Below are 20318 nucleotides of genomic sequence, written 5' to 3' on the forward strand. Positions count from 1 at the left end.
ACCAATAAAAGCTAGTACGCCATATGCCTTCCTCACCGCACTATTTACCTGGGTGGCAACTTTCAGAGATCTGTGTACATGGACACCAAGATCCCTCTGCTCATCCACACTACCAAGTATCCGACCATTAGCCCAGTACCCCATCTTTTTGTTATTCTTCCCAAAGTGAATCACCTCGCACTTAGCTACATTGAATTCCATCTGCCACCTTTCTGCCCAGCTCTGCAGCTTCTCTATATCCTGCTGTAACCTGCCACATGCTTCCTCACTGTCAACAACTCCTCCGAGTTTGCACATGTCTGCGTGGATTTCCTCTGGTGCTGCAGTTTCCTCCCAAAGTCCAAAGGCGTGCAGGTCAGGTGAATTGGCCATGCTAAATTGCCCATAGTGTTAGGTGCATTCGTCAGAGGGAAATGGGTCTGGGTGGGTTACTCTTCAGAGGGTCAGTGTGGACTGGTTGGGCCGAAGGGCCTGTTTTCATACTGTAGGGAATCTAATCTAAGTCTTGTTCGTATTGTAATAGCTTGTTTGTTCAACCAACATCTATACCCCAAAACAAATATTCAATTTGATTCTGTGACAAAATGGTTACTACTCATGATTTTTAGAATACATTATTAAAAGTTTGTCTATGTACATTAAGTCTGAATTGACTATTTCATAAAAAGCTGAGGGCAACTCAATGATAGCCTATTATAAATTGGAACATGCTTGCAGTGCCACATTAACTGGTCACATAATCTAGCAAAATTTTCTCTATAGCCAACATGGATTGTATTTTATATAGTTATAGCTAATATTCAACCACAAATTGCCTGTTAATTGATGTTGAAATCTTGATCATTTCAGTTAATTGGGCTAAGAAGTGGTGAATGGGGTTTATTTTGAATAAATGTGAGGTCTTGCATTTTGGTAAACAAACAAAGGCAGAACTTCGTGGGTGGCACGGTGGCGCAGTGGTTAGCACTGCTGCCTCATAGCGCCAGAGACCCAGATTCAATTCCCGCCTCAGGCGACTGACTGTGTGGAGTTTGCACGTTCTCCCCGTGTCTGCATGGGTTTCCTCCGGGTGCTCTGGTTTCCTCCCACAGTCCAAAGATGTGCAGGTCAGGTGAATTGGCCATGCTAAATTGCCCGTAGTGTTAGGTAAGGGGTAAATGTAGGGGTATGGGTGGGTTGCGCTTCGGCGGGGCGGTGTGGACTTGTTGGGCCGAAGGGCCTGTTTCCACACTAAGTAATCTAATCTAATCTTATACAATTAAAAGTAGAGCCCTGGGTAGTGCTGTAGTAGAAAGAGATCTAGGGGCTCATGTATATAATTTTTTAAGTTTGCGTCACACGTAGACAGGGTGGTTAAGGAGGCGTTTAGCACGCTTGCCTTAATTGCTCAGATCATCGAGTATAGGAGTTGGGACATCATGTGGAGATTACACAGGATGTTGGCAAGGCTTCTTCTGGAGTAGTGTGTCCAGATCTGGTCACCCTGCGATAGGAAGGATATTATTAAGCTAGAGAGGGTTCAGAAGATATTTACCAGGATGCTGCCAGGAATGCAGGGTTTGAATTATAATGAGGCTGGATAGGGTGGGACCTTTTTCACTGAGCATAGGAGGTTGAGGGATGACCTTATTGATATTAACAAAATCATAAGGGGTATAGATACAGCAAGGGACTTTTCCTTTTCCGAGGGGGGGGGGGGGGGTTTAAGACTAGGGGACATATTTTTAAGGTGACAGGAGAAAAATGTTAAAAAAGACATGAGGAGCAACTTTTTTTTTTGCAGACAGTGATTCGCATGTGGAATAAACCTCCACAGGAACTGGTGGATGCAGGTACAATTACAACATTTAAATAGCATTTGGATAAGTACATGAATTGGACTGTTTGGAGGGATATGGGCCAAGTACAGGCAGGTGGGAGCGGTTTAGTGGGGCATTGTGGTGGAACGGACTAGTTGAATCGAAGGGTCTGGCTCAGTGTTGTATGACTCTATGCAGGTAGCATTTGTTTTGACACCTTGTACAGTAAGTATATTTTAAACAGTGGAATCTTGTGACTATTACAAATAACTGGGATTTTGAATTTCATCAACTATTTTAAAAAAGTTACTATCTCCACCCCAAGATCGTACTATTTGGGTTTGAACCTGCAAAACCTGCGCCCACACCTCGTCCCTCACCTCCATCCAAGGCCCTAAAGGAGCCTTCCACATCCATCAAAGTTTTACCTGCACATCCACTAATATCATTTATTGCAGCCGTTGTTCCCAATGCGGTCTCCTCTACATTGGGGAGACTGGACGCCTCCTAGCAGAGCGCTTTAGGGAACATCTCCGGGACACCCGCACCAATCAACCACACCGCCCCGTGGCCCAACATTTCAACTCCCCCTCCCACTCTGCCGAAGACATGGAGGTCCTGGGCCCGCTCCCCCACCACCAGACGCCTGGAGGAAGAACGCCTCATCTTCCGCCTCGGAACACCTTCAGGCTCTCTGCCTTTATTTCTGATGAAGGGCTTTTGCCCGAAACGTCGATTTTGCTGCTCCTCGGATGCTGCCTGAACTGCTGTGCTCTTCCAGCACCACTAATCCAAAATCTGGTTTCCAGCATCTGCAGTCATTGTTTTTACCTTACAGAACCACAAGACAACCTCAGTAAGCAGGTTCACATTTTTCTGAATGCTTGCATGGGAAGGATATTGATACCCAAAGTATATGTGAAAAACTTAAAGAAGCATTGAGACATTAACCTAATCAATAAGTAGAATAGCAAAAATTCCTTTGGTTAATTCCCAGTAAATATGATACTTGATCACAGAAAGATACAAGAGTAAGCTCAAAACGTCATGTTGGCCTTGAGTGTGTATAATCGATGAAAGAATACGTATCATAGAACAGAAATGCTTTTATTAAGTTACGCCTTTCATTTCTGCTTTACATATTTATGACACTGCAAATTTCAATTTAGGCAGATATGGTTTGTACGTTTTTTTTATGTTACCCTGGTTCTGATAGGTAGAGAAAAAGGAAAAGGAGGCTGCATTTAGTTAAGTTTGAGAAAACACCATTAATCTTCAACTGCTTAAGATGATTTTCAGATATGACTTACTAAGAAAATAGTCCATACATTACACATTGTGGTTCTCTCATCTTCAAATCAACCAGCCTAATTTTTATGCTGCTTTATCATACCAGAAGCATTGTTGGCATCTCTCTCTCACAGACAAGGATTCAACCATTTTACAAACCTTTTCACATTTCAATTTTAAAACAACAAAATCTAGCTACCAAAAATTCCATACTCCTTTTACAGTCACCAAGACATGGCATTCTCCTAAATTTAGCAAAATAATTCAAATAAAAAGATTAAAATCACAAAATAATGGGGTCTTAAAATATTTATACAACTAATAATAATTAAACCTGGCAGTAAAATTTGTTCCACAGTTATTTAGCAAACAGTTGCAAAAATAAACGAATTTTAAAAAAAATAAAATATTTGCCACATTAGCCTCCATACAACTGAAGTTGATCTAACAATGTAACCAGAAAGCACAAGAGGACTTAACTCACCATAATATTTAATATTCAGCTTCCAGTTCAGAAAATCTTCCATATAAACAAAGAAGCTTGCCTGACTATGGTAGTTTTTCAATACTTGGAATGTGATTTCTGGAATACACGATTCAGAATTTCAGCTAATCAGCAGCACACGATTCAAATGAACACAGAAGAGGAGAAAATGGCTCTAGCCCTGCATTAAAACACTGACTAGTCTGCACTATGCCATACGCTGACGCGAGTCTTTTGTTGTGGCACAACACCCGAAATCTGCACATCAGAAACAATATACATCAATCACTACAGTGCACAAACACCAGCCGACTCAATAATTTTGTCTCGCAGATGGGTATGATCCTTATAATTTAATCCACTGAATAAAATTAAGCAGTTGTGTTGATAATGACTAGTTCAATTGTCTAGACTAAAATACATCTTCAGTTTCTGATATAAAGGCTGTACTTATATTTTTAGCATTATTTATGCAATAGACTTAATTCTCCAAATAAAAACCACAAAATACAATTTACACATTTTACCTCAATAAATTTTGAAGCAATTAATTTGGAATTAATTGCTGTTAAAGGCTAGGCTTTTGAAGACTGAAAATATTTTCATAATATACTTTTTGAACTCACTACACAAACAAGATGAGAACATTTTTGGTTATCTCTGGAATATAAACTGCCTGATAAATTAAGACAGTTTAGACCTGAAAAAGAAATATTTTACTATTAGTATTTTTTAGTATCTTTTGTTGAGATATTCGTTCAAAATCATAGCATGCTGTCACCACTTCACTGTTTATGGTTCATGTATTTTCGTAACTTTCTCTCCACCCTACACATCCCAGGGGCCTACGTAATCATGTACCAGCTGAGCCCTGCAACAACAGCTTTTCTGGCATTGTAGTACATAGAAAATTACACCATGGACAAATTTCAACAAAGCCTGCACTGGCCTCAAAAGACTAACTTGTCAAAATATTATAGCACATTACCTCATGGTGAAATATGTAATGAACAATAATAATACAAATACAATGGGCCAATTATTGCATGTCAGTTCTGATATATTCAAATTGCACATTCATTCATTACATTAATATCACACAAATTGGTTAACATACATTGTATACTCTATATGCAATCAATAGCAAAATTTAGATTGGAATTTTCTACAACTAGGAACCAACGTCATACACTAATTAAGATGAAAGATACATTTTAATATTGTTGCTACAACAATGATATCACCTTTTATATCATAGTAAAATATATCACACCTATATATTAGTAAAGAATGTCCTGAATTGCACTGGAAGTTTTTACATTTTGATAACACCCAGCACGTTTCTTCAACTCTATGGTTAATAGTTTTATCCAACGTTATAAATGGAGTACATCATATACAAAGCACAAATTCTGGGAGCTTGGCCCAAGTGTCAATATATAGGGGAAGAAAGAAAGTGCTGCTTTTTTGCCTTCGTTATTTGTATAATGTTCTTTCTGCTTCGTTCTGGGTATATGACTAGTACTTATTGCTGTTATTGCCTATCCCTAACTGCATGTAAAAAGGAAATGGTGAGCCCCGTTCTTGAACTGTTGCATGCCAATATGGAGTAAGGTTGAGGACAAGGGTGCCACGAGGATTTCCAGGATTTTGACCCAGCAATAACGAAAGATGGGTGATAAAAATCCAAGTGAGGATGCTGTGTAGTTTGGAGGGGAATTTGGAGTTAGTGGTATTCCATCTGCTGCCTTTGACCTTCTAAGTTGTAGAGATCATGGACTTGAGTAGTGCTGTTAAAGAAGGATGTGTACAAAGCATAGCTTACTGCCACTGTGCATTGGTTTTGGAGACTGCATATTGTTAATGTGGTGGATGGGTGACAATCAAGTCGGCTCCTTTGTCCTGAATAATGTCAAGCTTCTGAAATGTTTTTAGAACCACAGTGAAGCAGACAAGTGGGGAGTATCTTCACATTCCTGACTTCTGCCTTGCAGATGCTAGAAAGGCACTGAAGAGGAGACAGGAGGAAAGTTACTCATTGCAAATTTTCAAGCTTGCAACCTGCCTTGATAGTAAGATATTGTCATATGTCTGATCAACAATATCCACCGCCACCCCAGGATGTTGGTACTACAGGATTCAGCAATAGTAACTCCATTGAACACAAGATGGTTAGATTCTCTTGTTGTTGATAGTTATTGCTCAACCATTAAATGAGAACGATGTTATTTGCCTAATGTTATCAGCCCAAGTTTGAAATTGTCCTGGTCTTGCTACATAATGACACAAATCACTTCATTACCGGAGGAGTTACAAATGGAATTGAATACTGCAATTATCCTCAAATACCTTGGCACCCATCTTTGTGATGGAAGGAAGATCATTGATGAAACAAAAGGAGGTGATTAGGCCTTGAAAGCTACTGAGTTTTTATTCAAATTTAACCTATTTTTCTAATCAATCTGTTCAGATATATTATTACACACCTCTGGGATACATGGCACTTGAGCCGCAACAACTCAGGCGAGGGTTAGGGACTCCACCTCCACACCAAAAGAGGGTCCTGACACTATCCTGAGAAACTCCTGCAGTGATGGCCTGGAGCTGAGATTACTGGCCTCCAATTATCACATCCATTCTCCTTTGTGCTGAGCATACTTCAACCAATGAGAATTTTCCTTCAAGACATAGATTCAGACTGGATAGAAATAAGAGGGAAAGAAATCCCTGGTGTAAGTAATCTCTAGGTCCCCAAACAGTAGACCTACAGTACAGCACAGTATAAATGGCAGCATGATTTAGCTATAACATCACTGAAGAATTGGGGAACAGTATTTTCGAGAACTCTTACCTCCATTGGCAATAGCACGATTCCAGCGGGGATCAGTTCACTTGCTTCATTCTGCGCATGCACCAATGTCCGCACCAAAATCATTGCAGCAGTCAGCAAATGCCATGTCTGTGCGGTTTGGTGCATGTGTGACATTGGTGCTGGTCTTCATGCTGTTTTGCGCATGCAGTGATGTCTGCACCAAGTCTCTGTGCTATTCTGCACATGCAGTATATTAGCGCCAGTCTTTGTGCCGTTCTGCGCATGCGCCCATGTCAGCTGCTAATAGAGCAGCTTTCTGAGATACTGTACAGAGAGCAGCTTTCTTACTTGTTTTAAAAATGTACTGTATTAAATTTACAGTTGTTTCATTAATAAATATGATATTAACCTTCATTCAGGCAGTGCTATACATTGTATTCTACTTTCAGGTGATCTTTGAGCCATTGGGAGTGACATGTTTTGCTGGTCTGCCCCTAACCCCACTTTTCCCATTATTTATATTAAGTGATTTTCTATTAAGCAAGGTTTTGCTGGAACACAATTATGGCATTATGGGAGAACGACCTACTGGGGGCTTTAACTAAGGTATAGCAGTAATAATGGATAATTCTGAAATGCACATAGACCAGATTAATCAAATTGGCAAGGGCAACTTTCAGGAGAGTTCACTGAATGCACTGGAGATGGTTTCTTGGAGTAATATGTTACGGAACCAACCAAGGAGCAAGCAATTCTGGATTTGGTAAATAAGATTAATTAATGATCTAACATTAAAGACCCTCTTGGGAAGAGTGGTCATAGCATGCTAGAATTTCAAATTCAGTTGTAGGGCGAGGAACTGAAGTCCCACACTAGTGGTTTTGAGTTCATCAAAGGTAATTACACAGACTCAAGGATAGCTTTAGCACTAGTGGACTGGGCAGGAAGACTAAAAGGTAGGACAGTTGATAAGCAGTGGCACATCCTTAAGGAGATACTCAATTTCTCTCATTTAAAATATATTCTTGGAAGAAAGAATGAGTGTAAGAGAGAGAAAGACATCCATGCCTAAGCAAGCATGTTTAAGGTATCTTAAACATAAAAACTAATGAATATCTTCTTGCAAAGACGTGGGGCAGGCTGAAAGATTGAGAATTGTTTAAAGATCAACAAATAGTTATTTTAAGATGTAAGAAAAAGAGTAAAGGTAAATTTTCAAAGAAAACCAACACCAATTATAAAAATGCACAGTTAAATACTATAAAGAGAACAGAGTAGCTAAAGTGAATGTTGGTCTCTTGGAGGATGAGACTGGGGAATTAATAGTGGGGAACACAGAAATGGCAGAGTCACTAAATCAATATTTTGCCTCCATTTCATTGTGAAGGACACAGTATCATCCAACTAGTAACAGGTAACAAGGAAGTTATGGAAAGGGAGGAACTCAGAACAAGCATCATTCGGGAAAAAGTACTGAACAAATTGTTGGGATTGAAGGCAGACAAGTCCCCAGGATCTGATGGCCTACTTCCTAAGGTGTTAAAAGCAAGTGGTGCAGAGATAGTGGATCCATTGGTTATGACATTCCAAACCTTTCTTGATGCCAGAAAACTTCCACTGGATTGGAAAAATGCTAATATAACCTTTTTCAAAGGAGGGAGGGAGACAAAGTTGGAAACTACAAACCAGTTAGTTTAACATGCTTTGCTGGGAAATTGTTACAGTCCATCATTTAAGTAATAACAGGACATCTGGAAAGTCAAAACGCAATCCATCAGAGTCAGCACAGTTCTATGTTTGCACAGCACAATACATCATGTTTGACTAATTTACTTAAATTTTTCAAAGGTGTAACAAGCAAGGACAATGGGGATCCTGTTGATGCAGATTTCCAGAAGACATTTGATTATGTAACACACCAAAGGTTAATACACAAGGTAACTAAGTGAGGTTAACAGTAATGTACTAGCTTGAATAGAGAATTAGCTAACCAAAAGTACGATGTGAAGGTGCCAGCATTGGACTGGGGTGGACAGTCAGAAATCAGACGACTCCAGGTTATAGTCCAACAGGTTTATCTGAAATCACAAGCTTTCAGAGTATTGCACCTTCATCAGGTGAAGTGAGAGAGAAGTACACATGCACAGTTTATAGGCAGACAGATTAATGGGCAGAAAAATCAAAAGATCATACAAATAATGTGAGTGGAGCATCAACAGGCCAGATAATAGTCTCTGTAGGTGACCGAGAGTGTTAGATGGTGTGAGTAAAGTATCAACAGCTGAATAACAAGCGAAGGGTTGACCTACAATCCAATTAAATGAGGTAGAGAGATAATTACAAAAATTTAGAAATAAGGTAGTGCTGGAGACAAACCAAGTGACTGGAATGACATGATAGGTATAAGAGTTGCATGTCAAGGGCCTCACCAAACTAATAAACAATCCAAAACTGTACAAACTAATCATAATTTATCAAGATGATACTGTCAAAACAGGATATTAAAAAAGATTTTACAGCTACAGAACAGTGTGGCGGGGTTACATACAGCACAACATGAACCCAAGATCATGGTTGAGGCCATCTTCATGGCTATCAATTTCTGCTCAGCAATTCTGCATTGTTTTGTATTGTAAAGGCAGTCTTTTTTTTAAATTAGATTCCCTTCAGTATGGAAACAGGCCCTTCAGCCCAACAAGTCCACACCGACCCTCCGAAGAGTAACCCACTCAGACCTGTTCCCTTACCCTATATTTACCCCTGACTAATGTACCTATCACCACTGGCAATTTAGCGTGGCACATCTTTGTCTGTGGGAGGAAACCGGAACACCCGGAGGAAACCCACATAGACATAGGGATAACGTACAAACTCCACACAGACAGTCGTCCAGGGCTGGGATCGAACTCAGATCCCTGGCACTATGAGGCAGCAGTGCTACCCACTGAGCCACCCTGAAGATCGGAGGCTGAATGTCCTCGACTGCTAAAGTGTTCCCCGACTGAGAGAGAACATTCCTGTCTGGTAATTGTTACGCAGTGTCCATTCACCTGTTGTCATAGCATCTGCGTAGTCTCACCAATATAGCCTCAGGGCATCCTTGCCTGCAATGTATGAGATAGACAACATTGGCCGAGGCTTGTAAGTATCTGCCATGTACATGGTGGGTGGTGTACCCATGTGTGATGGTAGTATGCATGTCAATGATCTGACATGTCTTACAGAGGTTGCCATGGCAGGGTGTGTGCGATGTTGCCTTGAAGGCTGGGTAGTTTGCTGCAAATGATTATCTGTTTAAGGTGTGGCAATTGTTTGAAGGTGAAAAGTGGAGGCATAAGGATCATCTTCGCGAGATGCTGAAGGCTGCCAAGAACATGACATAGTTTCTTTGCTCCGGAGAAGTACTGAGCGACAAAGGGAACTCTATTGATCATATTCTGAGGAGATCATTGCAGGTTTTCCACTGTGGTGAGTCAGAACTGGCAATTGATGAGTTGAGCATCACATCACATTCTTATGAGGGTGTCTTTCAGTATCTTTAGCTGTCTGTCATGTTCCTCCTGATATGAACAGATCCTGTGTATGCGCATGGCTTGTCCTTTAGAGATGGCTTCTTTAACACGTTTAGAGTGGAAGCGAGAGAAGTGCAACATCATGAGGTTATTTGTGGACTTACGATAAGAGTGAGGTATTGAGGTGCCTACCCTTGATGGAGATGAGTGTATCCAAGAATGAGACGGATTCTGACAAATAGTCTATGGTAAGTTTGATGGTGGGATGAAACTTGTTGATATAGCTATGTAGTCGTTTCAATGATTCTTCACCACGAGTCCAAAGGAAGAAAATGTCAACGTACCTGGTGTATAGTGTTGGCTGGAGATCCTGTGCAGCCAAGATGTCGTGCCCAAACTTGTGCAAGAAAACATAGGCATATTTGGGTGCAAATTTGGTCTCTATCGCTGTTGTGTGTCTCGATGAAGAACTAGTCATCGCTTTGTTTATTATTTAGCTGTTGAACTTTACTCACACCATCTAAAACTCTTGGTCACCCGAGAGATCTATTATTTGGCCTGTCTCACCATTTTTATGATGTTTTGATCTCTCTACCCATTGATCTCTCTGCCTATAAATTCTGTGTCTGTGTGCTTCTCTCTCACTTCAGCTGACAAAGGGGCATTGCTCTGAAAGCTGGTGATTTCAAATTAACCTGTTGGACTATAAACTGGTGTCACCTGACTTTGGACTTTGTCCAACAGGAAGTATACTTGCAATAAGTGAGTCTTTTTCTGGTTGGCAAGATGCAACAACTGAGGTGCCAGAAGGATTTGGTCCCCAGGCTCTAGCAACGTACAATTTATATTAATGATTTGGATGTGGGGATAAAAAGTACTATAGTCAAATTTGCAGAGGACACTAAAAAGGTGAGAGAGTAAGCTCCAATGAAGAAACAAGATCTTTACAAATGGATATGGATATGCTAGGTGAATGGGCCAAAATTTGGCAAATTATGTATAATGTCGATAAGTGAAACGTTATCCATTTTGGCCAGAGAACAGAAAAACAACTTATCATCTAAATGGAGGGAAATTTCAGAGTGCTTTAGTGTAGAGGGATCTGGGTGTTCTCGTGCACAAGTCACAAAAAAACTAGTAAGCAAGTATAGCAGGTCATAAGAAAGGCCAATGGAATTTTGACAATTTTGCTAAAGAAGTAGAGTGTAAAAGTAGAGAAGTGTTGCTCCAATTGTACAAGGCAATAGTGAGTCCTTACTTGGAATACTGCATGCAATTTGGTTCCCTTACTTGAGGAGGGATGTAAATGTATTGGAAGCAGTTCAGAGGAGGCATACTACGTTGATTTCAGAAAAGAAGGTTTGTCTTATGAAAAGAGAAAGAGTACTTTAGGCCTATCTCTATGGAGTTCAAATGAATGAGATAGATCTAACAGAGTTATAAGAAGCTAAAAGGGATTGACAAAGTAGATATAGAGAAAATGTTTCATTATGTTGGACAATCTAGCTTGAGAGGTCATAGTTTTAGGATGAGGGATAACAGACTTAAAACAGATGAAGAGAAATTACTTCTCTAAGGGTTGTAAATTCATAGAATTCACTACCCTGGAGTATGATGGATGCTGGAATATTGAATAAACTTAAGGAGGTGATAGACAGATTATTAAACAGTAATGTGTTGAAGGGTTTATGGAAAGCAGGTAAGAAAGTGGGGTTGAGACTGAAATGAGATCAACCTCAATTATGGCAAATGGCCGCGCAGCCTTGAGGGGGTAAATTGTCGACTAGTTCTGATATTCTTACATTACAATTTAATAAAGCATTAACTGAGAAGTGCAGGAGAGTTTACAGAAAAAAATGTGGGAGTTTACTGAGAGCAGTATGATGCTGGACAAACACATCTGCACTAACTCCCTGAATGAAAGCTCCTTGAAATGCACATTCAGCTGTACAGCGATTGTGGGGAATTAACTTACATGGACACTTTTATCCTGAAGAATCAGTCACAACTCTTGGGTTATGGTGTGGTACAGCTCTTAGCAGCTGTCATGGGCAATTAGGTGTTACTGCAAATCAGGTAAGCATGGGGTCTCAAGGGAAGGACAGGAGTAGACAATATTTTACCTTATTCAACACATTCAAGGTTCTTGCTGCCTGTTCAAATGAGGCAAAAACTACAGGTTGATTAACTAAATGTCCCACTGCACCTTTGTACAGGTGGTCATTCAAATAGATGGAATGAAAACTAAAATGTGAGAATATTAGAGGCAACATTAATGCTGTTTTCTGCAGCCATGACTCAAGAGTTTAGAAGATTGCATTAAGTGTCCAGTGTCAGGGTTAAGGACATCTCCTTAAAACTGGACAATAAATTGGAGTGAAGTGGTCCAGTTGTCACTACATATAAAGGAATAAACAGGATAGTTACAAGGAAGAGTGAGGTTCTACTGAACAAAACTGAAGAGCTCAGACTAAATTAATGTGTGCAATGTCAAAGGATGAATAACCTCCAGTTTATTAGCTGAGCCACACAGAGTCAAATGTTAGTGTGATGAGGCAAAAGTTGATTACTGGAGTACCAGAAGTATTACTGGACAAAATGGATTTTTAAAAAAAAGTCAACCTGCTGCAGAGGTATGTAATAACTTGAGGGGCACTACCACTGTGCTACAAGTCAATGGAGCAGCATCATAGTTTCATTGAATCATAGAATTCCTACCGTGCAGGAGCAGCCCATTTAGCCCAGACTCAACCTGCTGCCTCCCCCCCAACCCTATCTCTGTAACCCTGCACATACATGTACACTCTGGATAATTTAGCACAGCTGATCCACCTAACTTGCACATCTTTGGACTGTGGGAGGAAACCAAAGCACCTGGAAGAAATCCTTGCAGACACAGGAAGAATGTGCACACTCCATACAGGCGTCGCCTGAAGGTGGAATCAAACCTGTGTCCCTAGTGCTATGAGGCAGTATGTGAATTATTGAGTTATCATTCCACCCTCGAATTAATAAGTATTGCCCTTTCCTGTGACAGTATGTTTGGGAAAATACATTAGTGAATAAAAAGTCAAATCAAGTAGTAAAGTCAAGTAGTAGTAAACTAAAATTGCATTATCTCAAAGTCAACACAATCATAATGAGTTAATAAAATACCAGCACAAAATAGAGGTAAATTGGTTTGATTTAGAGTTGTAGTTGTATGCTGGCCAAGGTAAATACTCAAGATTACTTCACATTTTTAAAAGACAAATGGAGTGGGAGCAGAATGTGGGTGTGGATAGGCGAAGCAGGCAGTTTTGATAATTAATAAAATGAGAACAGCAGTGAAAAAGATATTGTTTGGAAGAACTGGAAGTAAAATAATATAGCTAGAAAAATAATGTTAAAAATCACAACGCCAGGTTATAGTCCAACAGATTTATTTGGAAGCACTAGCTTTCACAGTGCTGCTCCTTCATCAGGTGGTTGTGGAATATAAGATCATAAGACACAGAATTTATAGCAAAAGTTTACAGTGTGACGCAACTGAAATTATATATTGAAAAGACCTGGATTATTTGTTACTTTCCACATTGTATAGAATGACCATTTGGTTTCACTTCTTTCATATGTAAATTCCAGAACCTTTGTTGAAGTAAGGTGTGAAACCGTGTTGCTGGAAAAGCGCAGCAGGTCAGGCAGCATCCAAGGAGCAGGAGAATCGATGTTTCGGGCATAAGCCCTTCTTCAGGCTTATGCCTGAAACGTCGATTCTCCTGCTCCTTGGATGCTGCCTGACCTGCTGCGCTTTTCCAGCAACACATTTTCAGCTCTGATCTCCAGCATCTGCAGTCCTCACTTTCTCCTTGAAGTCAGGTGTGCCAGCCAAGACCTCAAAGACAACTGCATTTGTCTAGTAACCTACACATACCAGAATGCCAGACTGACTGCCGTCAAAAATTCCACAAGCCCTTTTAATTTTCTGCAAGGATTAGCCATTATTGACCATAAAGTCATAGAGATGTACAACATGGAAACAGACCCTTCGGTCCAAACCGTCCACGCCGACCAGATATCCCAACCCAATCTAGTCCCACCTGCCAGCACCCGGCCCAAATCCCTCCAAACTCTTCCTATAAATATACCCATCCAAATGCCTTTTAAATGTTGCAATTGTACCAGCCTCCACCACTTTCCCTGGCAGCTCATTCCATACACGAACCACCCGGTGTGAAAAAGTTGCCCCTTATATCTTTCCCCTCTCATCCTAAACCTATGCCCTCTAGTTCTGGACTCCGCGACCCCAGGGAAAAGACTTTGTCTATTTATCCTATCCATGCCCCTCATAATTTTGTAAACCTCTATAAGGTCATCCCTCAGCCTCCTACGCTCCAGGGAAAACAGCCCCAGCCTGTTCAGCCTCTCCCTGTAGCTCAGATCCTCCAACCCTGGCAACATCCTTGTAAATCTTTTCTGAACCCTTTCAAGTTTCACAACATCTTTCCGATAGGAAGGAGACCAGAATTGCACACAATATTCCAACAGTGGCCTAACCAATGTCCTGTACAGCCCTAACATGACCTCCCAACTCTTGTACTCAATACTCTGACCAATAAAGGAAAGCATACCAAACGCCTTCTTCACTGTCCTATCTACCTGCAACTCCACTTTCAAGGAGCTATGAACCTGCACTCCAAGGTCTCTTTGTTCAGCAACACTCCCTAGGACCTTACCATTAAGTGTATAAGTCCTGCTAAGATTTGCTTTCCCAAAATGCAACACCTCGCATTTATCTGAATTAAACTCCATCTGCCACTTCTCAGCCCATTGGCCCATCTGATCAAGATCCCTATTTAATCTGAGGTAACCTTTTTCGCTGTCCACTACAACTCCAATTTTGGTGTCATCTGCAAATTTACTAACCATACCTCTTATGCTCACAACGCAATCATTTATATAAATGACAAAAAGGTAGATTCTTGTGGCACTCCACTGGTCACAGGCCTCCAGTCTGAAAAACAACCACCCTCTGTCGTCTACGTTTGAGCCAGTTTCGTATCCAAATGGCTAGTTCTCCCTGTATTCCATGAGATCTAACCTTGCTAATCAGTTTCCCATGGGGAACCTTGTCGAATGCCTTACTGAAGTCCATACAGATCACATCCACCGTTTTGCCCTCATTAATCCTCTTCGTTACTTCTTTAAAAAACTCAATCAAGTTTTTGAGACATGATTTCCCACACACAAAGCCATGCAGACTATCCCTAATCAGTCCGTGCCTTTCCAAGTACATGTACATCCTGTCCCTCAGGATTCCCTCCAACAACTTGCCCACCACCGACTTCAGGCTCACTGCTCTATAGTTCTCTGGCATGTCCTTACCACCCTTCTTAAACAGTGGCACGTTAGCCAACCTCCAGTCTTCTGGCACCTTATCTGTGACTATCGATGATACAAATATCTCAGCAAGAGGCCCAGCAATCACTTCTCTCGCTTCCCACAGAGTTCGAGGGTACACCTGATCAAGTCCTGGGGATTTATCCACCTTTATGCATTTCAAGACATCCAGCACTTCCTCCTCTGTAATCTGGACATTTTGCAAGATGTCACCATCTATTTGCCTACATTCTATTTCTTCCATGTCCTTTTCCACAGTAAATACTGATGCAAAATACGTGTTTAGTATCGCCCCCATTTGCTGCGGCTCCACACAAAGGCTGCCTTGCTGATCTTTGAGAGGTCCTATTCTCTCCCTGGTTACCCTTTTATCCTTAATGTATTTGTAAATACCCTTTGGATTCTCCTTAATTCTATTTGCTAAAGCTATCTCATGTCCCCTTTTTGCCTTCCTGATTCCCCTCTTAAGTATACTCATACTGCCTTTATACTCTTCTAAGGATTCAGTCGATCTATCCTATCTATACCTGACATATGCTTCCTTCTTTTTCTTAACCAAACCCTCAATTTCTCTCATGATCCAGCATTCCCTATACCTACTAGCCTTTACTTTCACCCTAACAGGAATATACTTTCTCTGGATTCTTGTTATCTCATTTCTGAAGGCTTCCCATTTTCCAAAAGTGGTACTTTTCTCCATGCCTCCTCCTCTCCCCCCCACCTTCCAATGAATCTCTGCACAGAGAAAGTTTGTTTTGCTTTTACTTAATATCTGTATTGAAAGGACTATTTAGAAGAGTAAATTTATATTTTCATATGACAAATAGTACATGAACTATTTCAGCATCTTTCTATTATACATTTATAATTATTTATTATGGATCTTTGTATTTTAAGTCACAGAATTATTACAGTACATATCAGTTCATTTGACCCACCACGCCTGCACTATTCTATTATCTAGTGCCAATCTTCTGCTTTTCCCCTATACCCCTGCACACAGTTCTATCCAAAAAACAAAGCATCTAATGCTCTCTGGAATTCCACAATTGAGCCTGTGGGGGAGGTGATGGCTTATCTCTTGACTGTTAACCCAAAGACCCAGGTCTTGTTTTGGACACCCATGTTTAAATCCTGCCACAGGTGGTGGAATTTGAATTCAATAAAATTATTCCCGGGATTAACAGTCTAATTATGATTATGACTCCATTGTCGCTTGTCGGAAGAACCCATCTGGTTCATCAATATCCTTTAGGAGGGAAACTGCCATCCTTACCTTGTCTAGCCTACATGTGACACCGGACCCAGAGCAATGTGGTTGACTTTTAATCACCCTTAAGACAATCAGAGATGGGAATAAATGCTGACCTCACCGGCAATGCCCACATCCTATGAATGATTTTTTAAAAATTTCAGGCAGTGTGTCCCATACCATAGATCACTGTGTGAATTTATTTTTCTCATTACCCTTGCTTTGTATGCACATGGTTAAGTCTATGCCCATTTGTACTTTTTTTCTTTTGTAAGCTTTTCTATATATTCTGCCCAGCCTGCACATGATTTTGAAAACCTCAATCAAATATGCTCTCAGCCTCTTCTCCATTGAGAACAGCCCCAACTTCAATATATCGTCAAAACTGAAATTTATCTTACCAAGAACCATTCTAGTAAATTACTCTTGACTCTCTTCAAAGCGGCACGGTGGCACAGTGGCTAGCACTGCTGCCTCACAGCACCAGAGACCCGGGTTCAATTCCTGCCTCGGGCAACTGACTGTGGAGTTTGCACATTCTCCCAGTGTCTGCGTGGGTTTCCTCCAGGTACTCCGGTTTCCTCCCATAGTCCAAAAAAAGGTGCAGGTTAGGTGAATTGGCCATGCTAAATTGTCCATAGAGTTAGGTGTAGGGGAGTGGGTCTGGGTGAGTTGCTCTTCGGCGGGTTGGTATGGACTTGTTGGCACAAAGGGCCTGTTTCCATACTGTCAGTAATCTAATCTAAAAAGCAATGACATTTTTCCTATAACCTATCAACTTTACACAACTCTCCACCTGGAGGTCTAAGCTCAACATGTCCTTGCTCTTGTACTTAATACGACGGAGAATAAACTGTATACTTTATTTACTGTTCTCTCCACCTGTTCAGCCACTTTGAATGATCTGTGTACATTTGTACCCATATTTTGTATTACCTTTTGGTGTTTTTCTGACCAAAGCACATCATCTCAGCTTCCCTATTATGAACGTTCTCTGCCACCTGTCCGCTAAAATAGATAGACGCTTGATGACTGGCACATACACAATGGGCTGAATGAATTCTTTCTATGCTGTACAAACCTGACACAGAATCTATATGATGAAGCAGTTCATGAGAAAATTGAATAGGCAGTTGGAGCGAATTGTGGAAAAATCTGAGGTTACTCACTCTGGCTTGAAGAATAGAATATCATGAGACAGGCAGATTTTTTTTAAATCAGTAAGGGAATTCAGAGTTTTAGGAAAGGCAGGAAAGGAGTTGAGAATTGTCAGATCAGACATGATGTAATTGAATGATGGAGCACACACAATGACTTGAATGACCTACCACTGCTATTACAAGTTACTGACTTCAAATCTTTCTAATTTTTACTTTAAAATGTGAGAAACAACTGAACGTTCTACACATGTTTTGGGTAACCTTATACATGAAATTCCAAAGACTAACATGCAGGTACAGCCAGCAATTCGGAAGGCAAATGGCATGTTGGCCTTTAATCCAAGGATGTTTAAGTACAATAAGGCATTGGTGAATTGTCCTGTATCAAATATTTGTTGTAAACATGCCTTTCAATCACTAGGCGATCCCCATATTACATTGACACCAATATTCAAATTCCAATTTTGCTTTTTAGGTTTCATCCCTGAACACACTTCTATATTATCAGAATGTTATCCAAAATACAAAAAGGAACTTGTTACAATGATAAACATTTTCAATTTCTTGGCTCATAAGAAGCAGTACCTTTATTTTCCTGTAAAACAAACCTTTTCAATAGAATTTCTTTGAAGTTATCCCTTCTAATATCTTCCAAGCTCACTTGGGAGAGAACCGTCTAATGTTTATCTGCAGTTAATAAAACATAACCAGCCAGTAGGAGGTGCATGTGGGCAGTGTTAAATTGATTTTGCGTTTTACTTTGAACATTTGGTTGCTGTGGTCAAACAAAGGTGTCACTTCAAAATTATTTTCCATAAACAACAAAAAAAAATGTTAAGCAAAGTATACCATTATCACACATGGAAGTTTTGACAAGCACGCCTTAGTCTAATCTGTTGATTGTAAACTGTATACTTAAACTGCTCAGGCTGTGCCTGAACAAACCTATAGTGCAATACAAAACCTTGGAATGCATTATAATCAAAAGGGCAATACATAAACTCGCTCCATCACATTGCTCCAAAATTCAAAGTCAAGTGAGGTAACTTAGATGTAGATACCAAGTATAAAGAATCCAGTTTTGTCACAATAGTTTAGGTGAGGGTATAGCAAAGAGGGCATAAAGAGGCTGCAGAGGGTTAGGGACAGATTAAATAAGTTGGCAAGGACACTGTAGATGGAAGAAATATGAAGGAGAGTGAAGTACTCATTTTTTGGAAGAAAATTTAAAGAAAAGAGTATGGTTGAATGGTGAGACATCAAGAACGGTTAATATTCAAAGGGAGCTTGTATGCAAAGTTTGCACGCAATTTCAAAGGCAAATGCTTTATCTTTTATTGCAACATGACTGGGAAGAGAAAGGATAAAGAAGTCTTACTGTAATGATACAAGGTAAATACCACTGTTCTCATTTCGACCCACCTTGTGGGCAGCAAGTTCCAGGTCATTGCAACTGTTCAAACAAGTTCTTCCCCACATTTCCCCTATATCTCTTGCCCAAACCTCAGAAATCAGTGTGCCTTATTCCTTGCACCATCAGCTAATGGGAACAGTTTTCTCTACCTTATCAGAACTCAACTTAGTACTTATGCACTTTTATCAAATCTCCCCCTCACTCTTTCTTCCTCTAAGGAAAACAACCCCACTCCTTCCAACTAATTCGGCACTGGAATTACTCTGCAACCTCTCCATAGAATCCCTACAGTGTGGAAACAGATCCTTCAGTTCAACAAATCTACAGCGACCCCTCCGAAGAGTATCCCACTAAAATCCACTCTCCAACTGTACCATTTACTCCTAACTAACACATCCCTGAACGTTATGGGCAATTTAATTTAGCAAGGCCAATTCACCTAACCTACACATCTTTGGACTGTGGGAGGAAACCGAAGCACCCAAAGGAAACCCACGCAGACATGGGGAGAATATGCAAACTCCACACAGACAGTTGCCCGAGGCTGGAATCGAACTTGGATCCCTGGCGCTGTGAGGCAGTGGTGCTAACCACTGAGCCACTGTGCACCCTCTCTAATGGGCCTTCATAACTTTTCTAAAGAATGGCAACAAGAACTGGAAACAATACTTTAGTTAATGCATCCATCTTCTATGGAATCCTTCAAACAATGCATCTATTAATTCTCTACTCTGTAGCTGTTCATTTTACACTTGTCCAACATCTGGTTCCTGGATAATGACATTGTTCCCCTTTTTGATACCCTGTTCCAAAATATTCCCACAATGAAATCTTCTACCCACGTTTGCAGCCATCTAGATAGCTGTCTCTTTCATTTTCTCAATCACAGAGAAGACCATCAGTTCCTTGCATGCCTCACCACTAACCTTACCATTCTACAACACTACTTCCTTCTAACCCAAGAAGGAGGGCAGGAAAAATTTCTGGCTGTAAGAGCTGCTCCTTTTTGAGATATTTTAGGTGTTGGAGGTGATTTCCTTGAATTCCAGGAGCAGCAATTACTGTTTTATATGCTGTTGCATTGTTTTGGAACTTTGGAAAAAAAAAGTCTAAATAACAGCAGTTGAAAAGGGAGAAGAGCAGACAAAGGAAGCACATGGTGAGGACAGTGCAGGGGAGAGAGAGAGAGAGAGAGAGAGAGAGAGAGAGAGAGAGA

General features: G+C 40.5%; 1 protein-coding gene across 15 annotated transcripts in view; it reads right to left on the reverse strand.

Moving 5' to 3' along the window:
* The window catches only part of ptk2aa (protein tyrosine kinase 2aa), a 414515-nt gene extending 410843 nt beyond the window's left edge, over positions 1-3672 (reverse strand). For 6 of the 15 annotated variants that reach the window (XM_043687810.1, XM_043687807.1, XM_043687808.1 and 3 more), the window contains exon 1: positions 3574-3665. In XM_043687810.1, the coding sequence (XP_043543745.1) occupies positions 3574-3616 (43 nt within the window). In that variant the 5' untranslated portion in view covers positions 3617-3665. Of the gene's footprint in view, positions 1-3573 lie in introns of all 15 variants that reach the window. The other 9 variants (XM_043687813.1, XM_043687811.1, XM_043687809.1 and 6 more) reach the window with 3 other exon arrangements.
* Between the last annotated feature and the right edge of the window lie 16646 nt (positions 3673-20318).

The sequence above is a fragment of the Chiloscyllium plagiosum genome, chromosome 4, assembly GCF_004010195.1.
Source record: "Chiloscyllium plagiosum isolate BGI_BamShark_2017 chromosome 4, ASM401019v2, whole genome shotgun sequence".
Lineage (NCBI taxonomy): Eukaryota > Metazoa > Chordata > Chondrichthyes > Orectolobiformes > Hemiscylliidae > Chiloscyllium > Chiloscyllium plagiosum.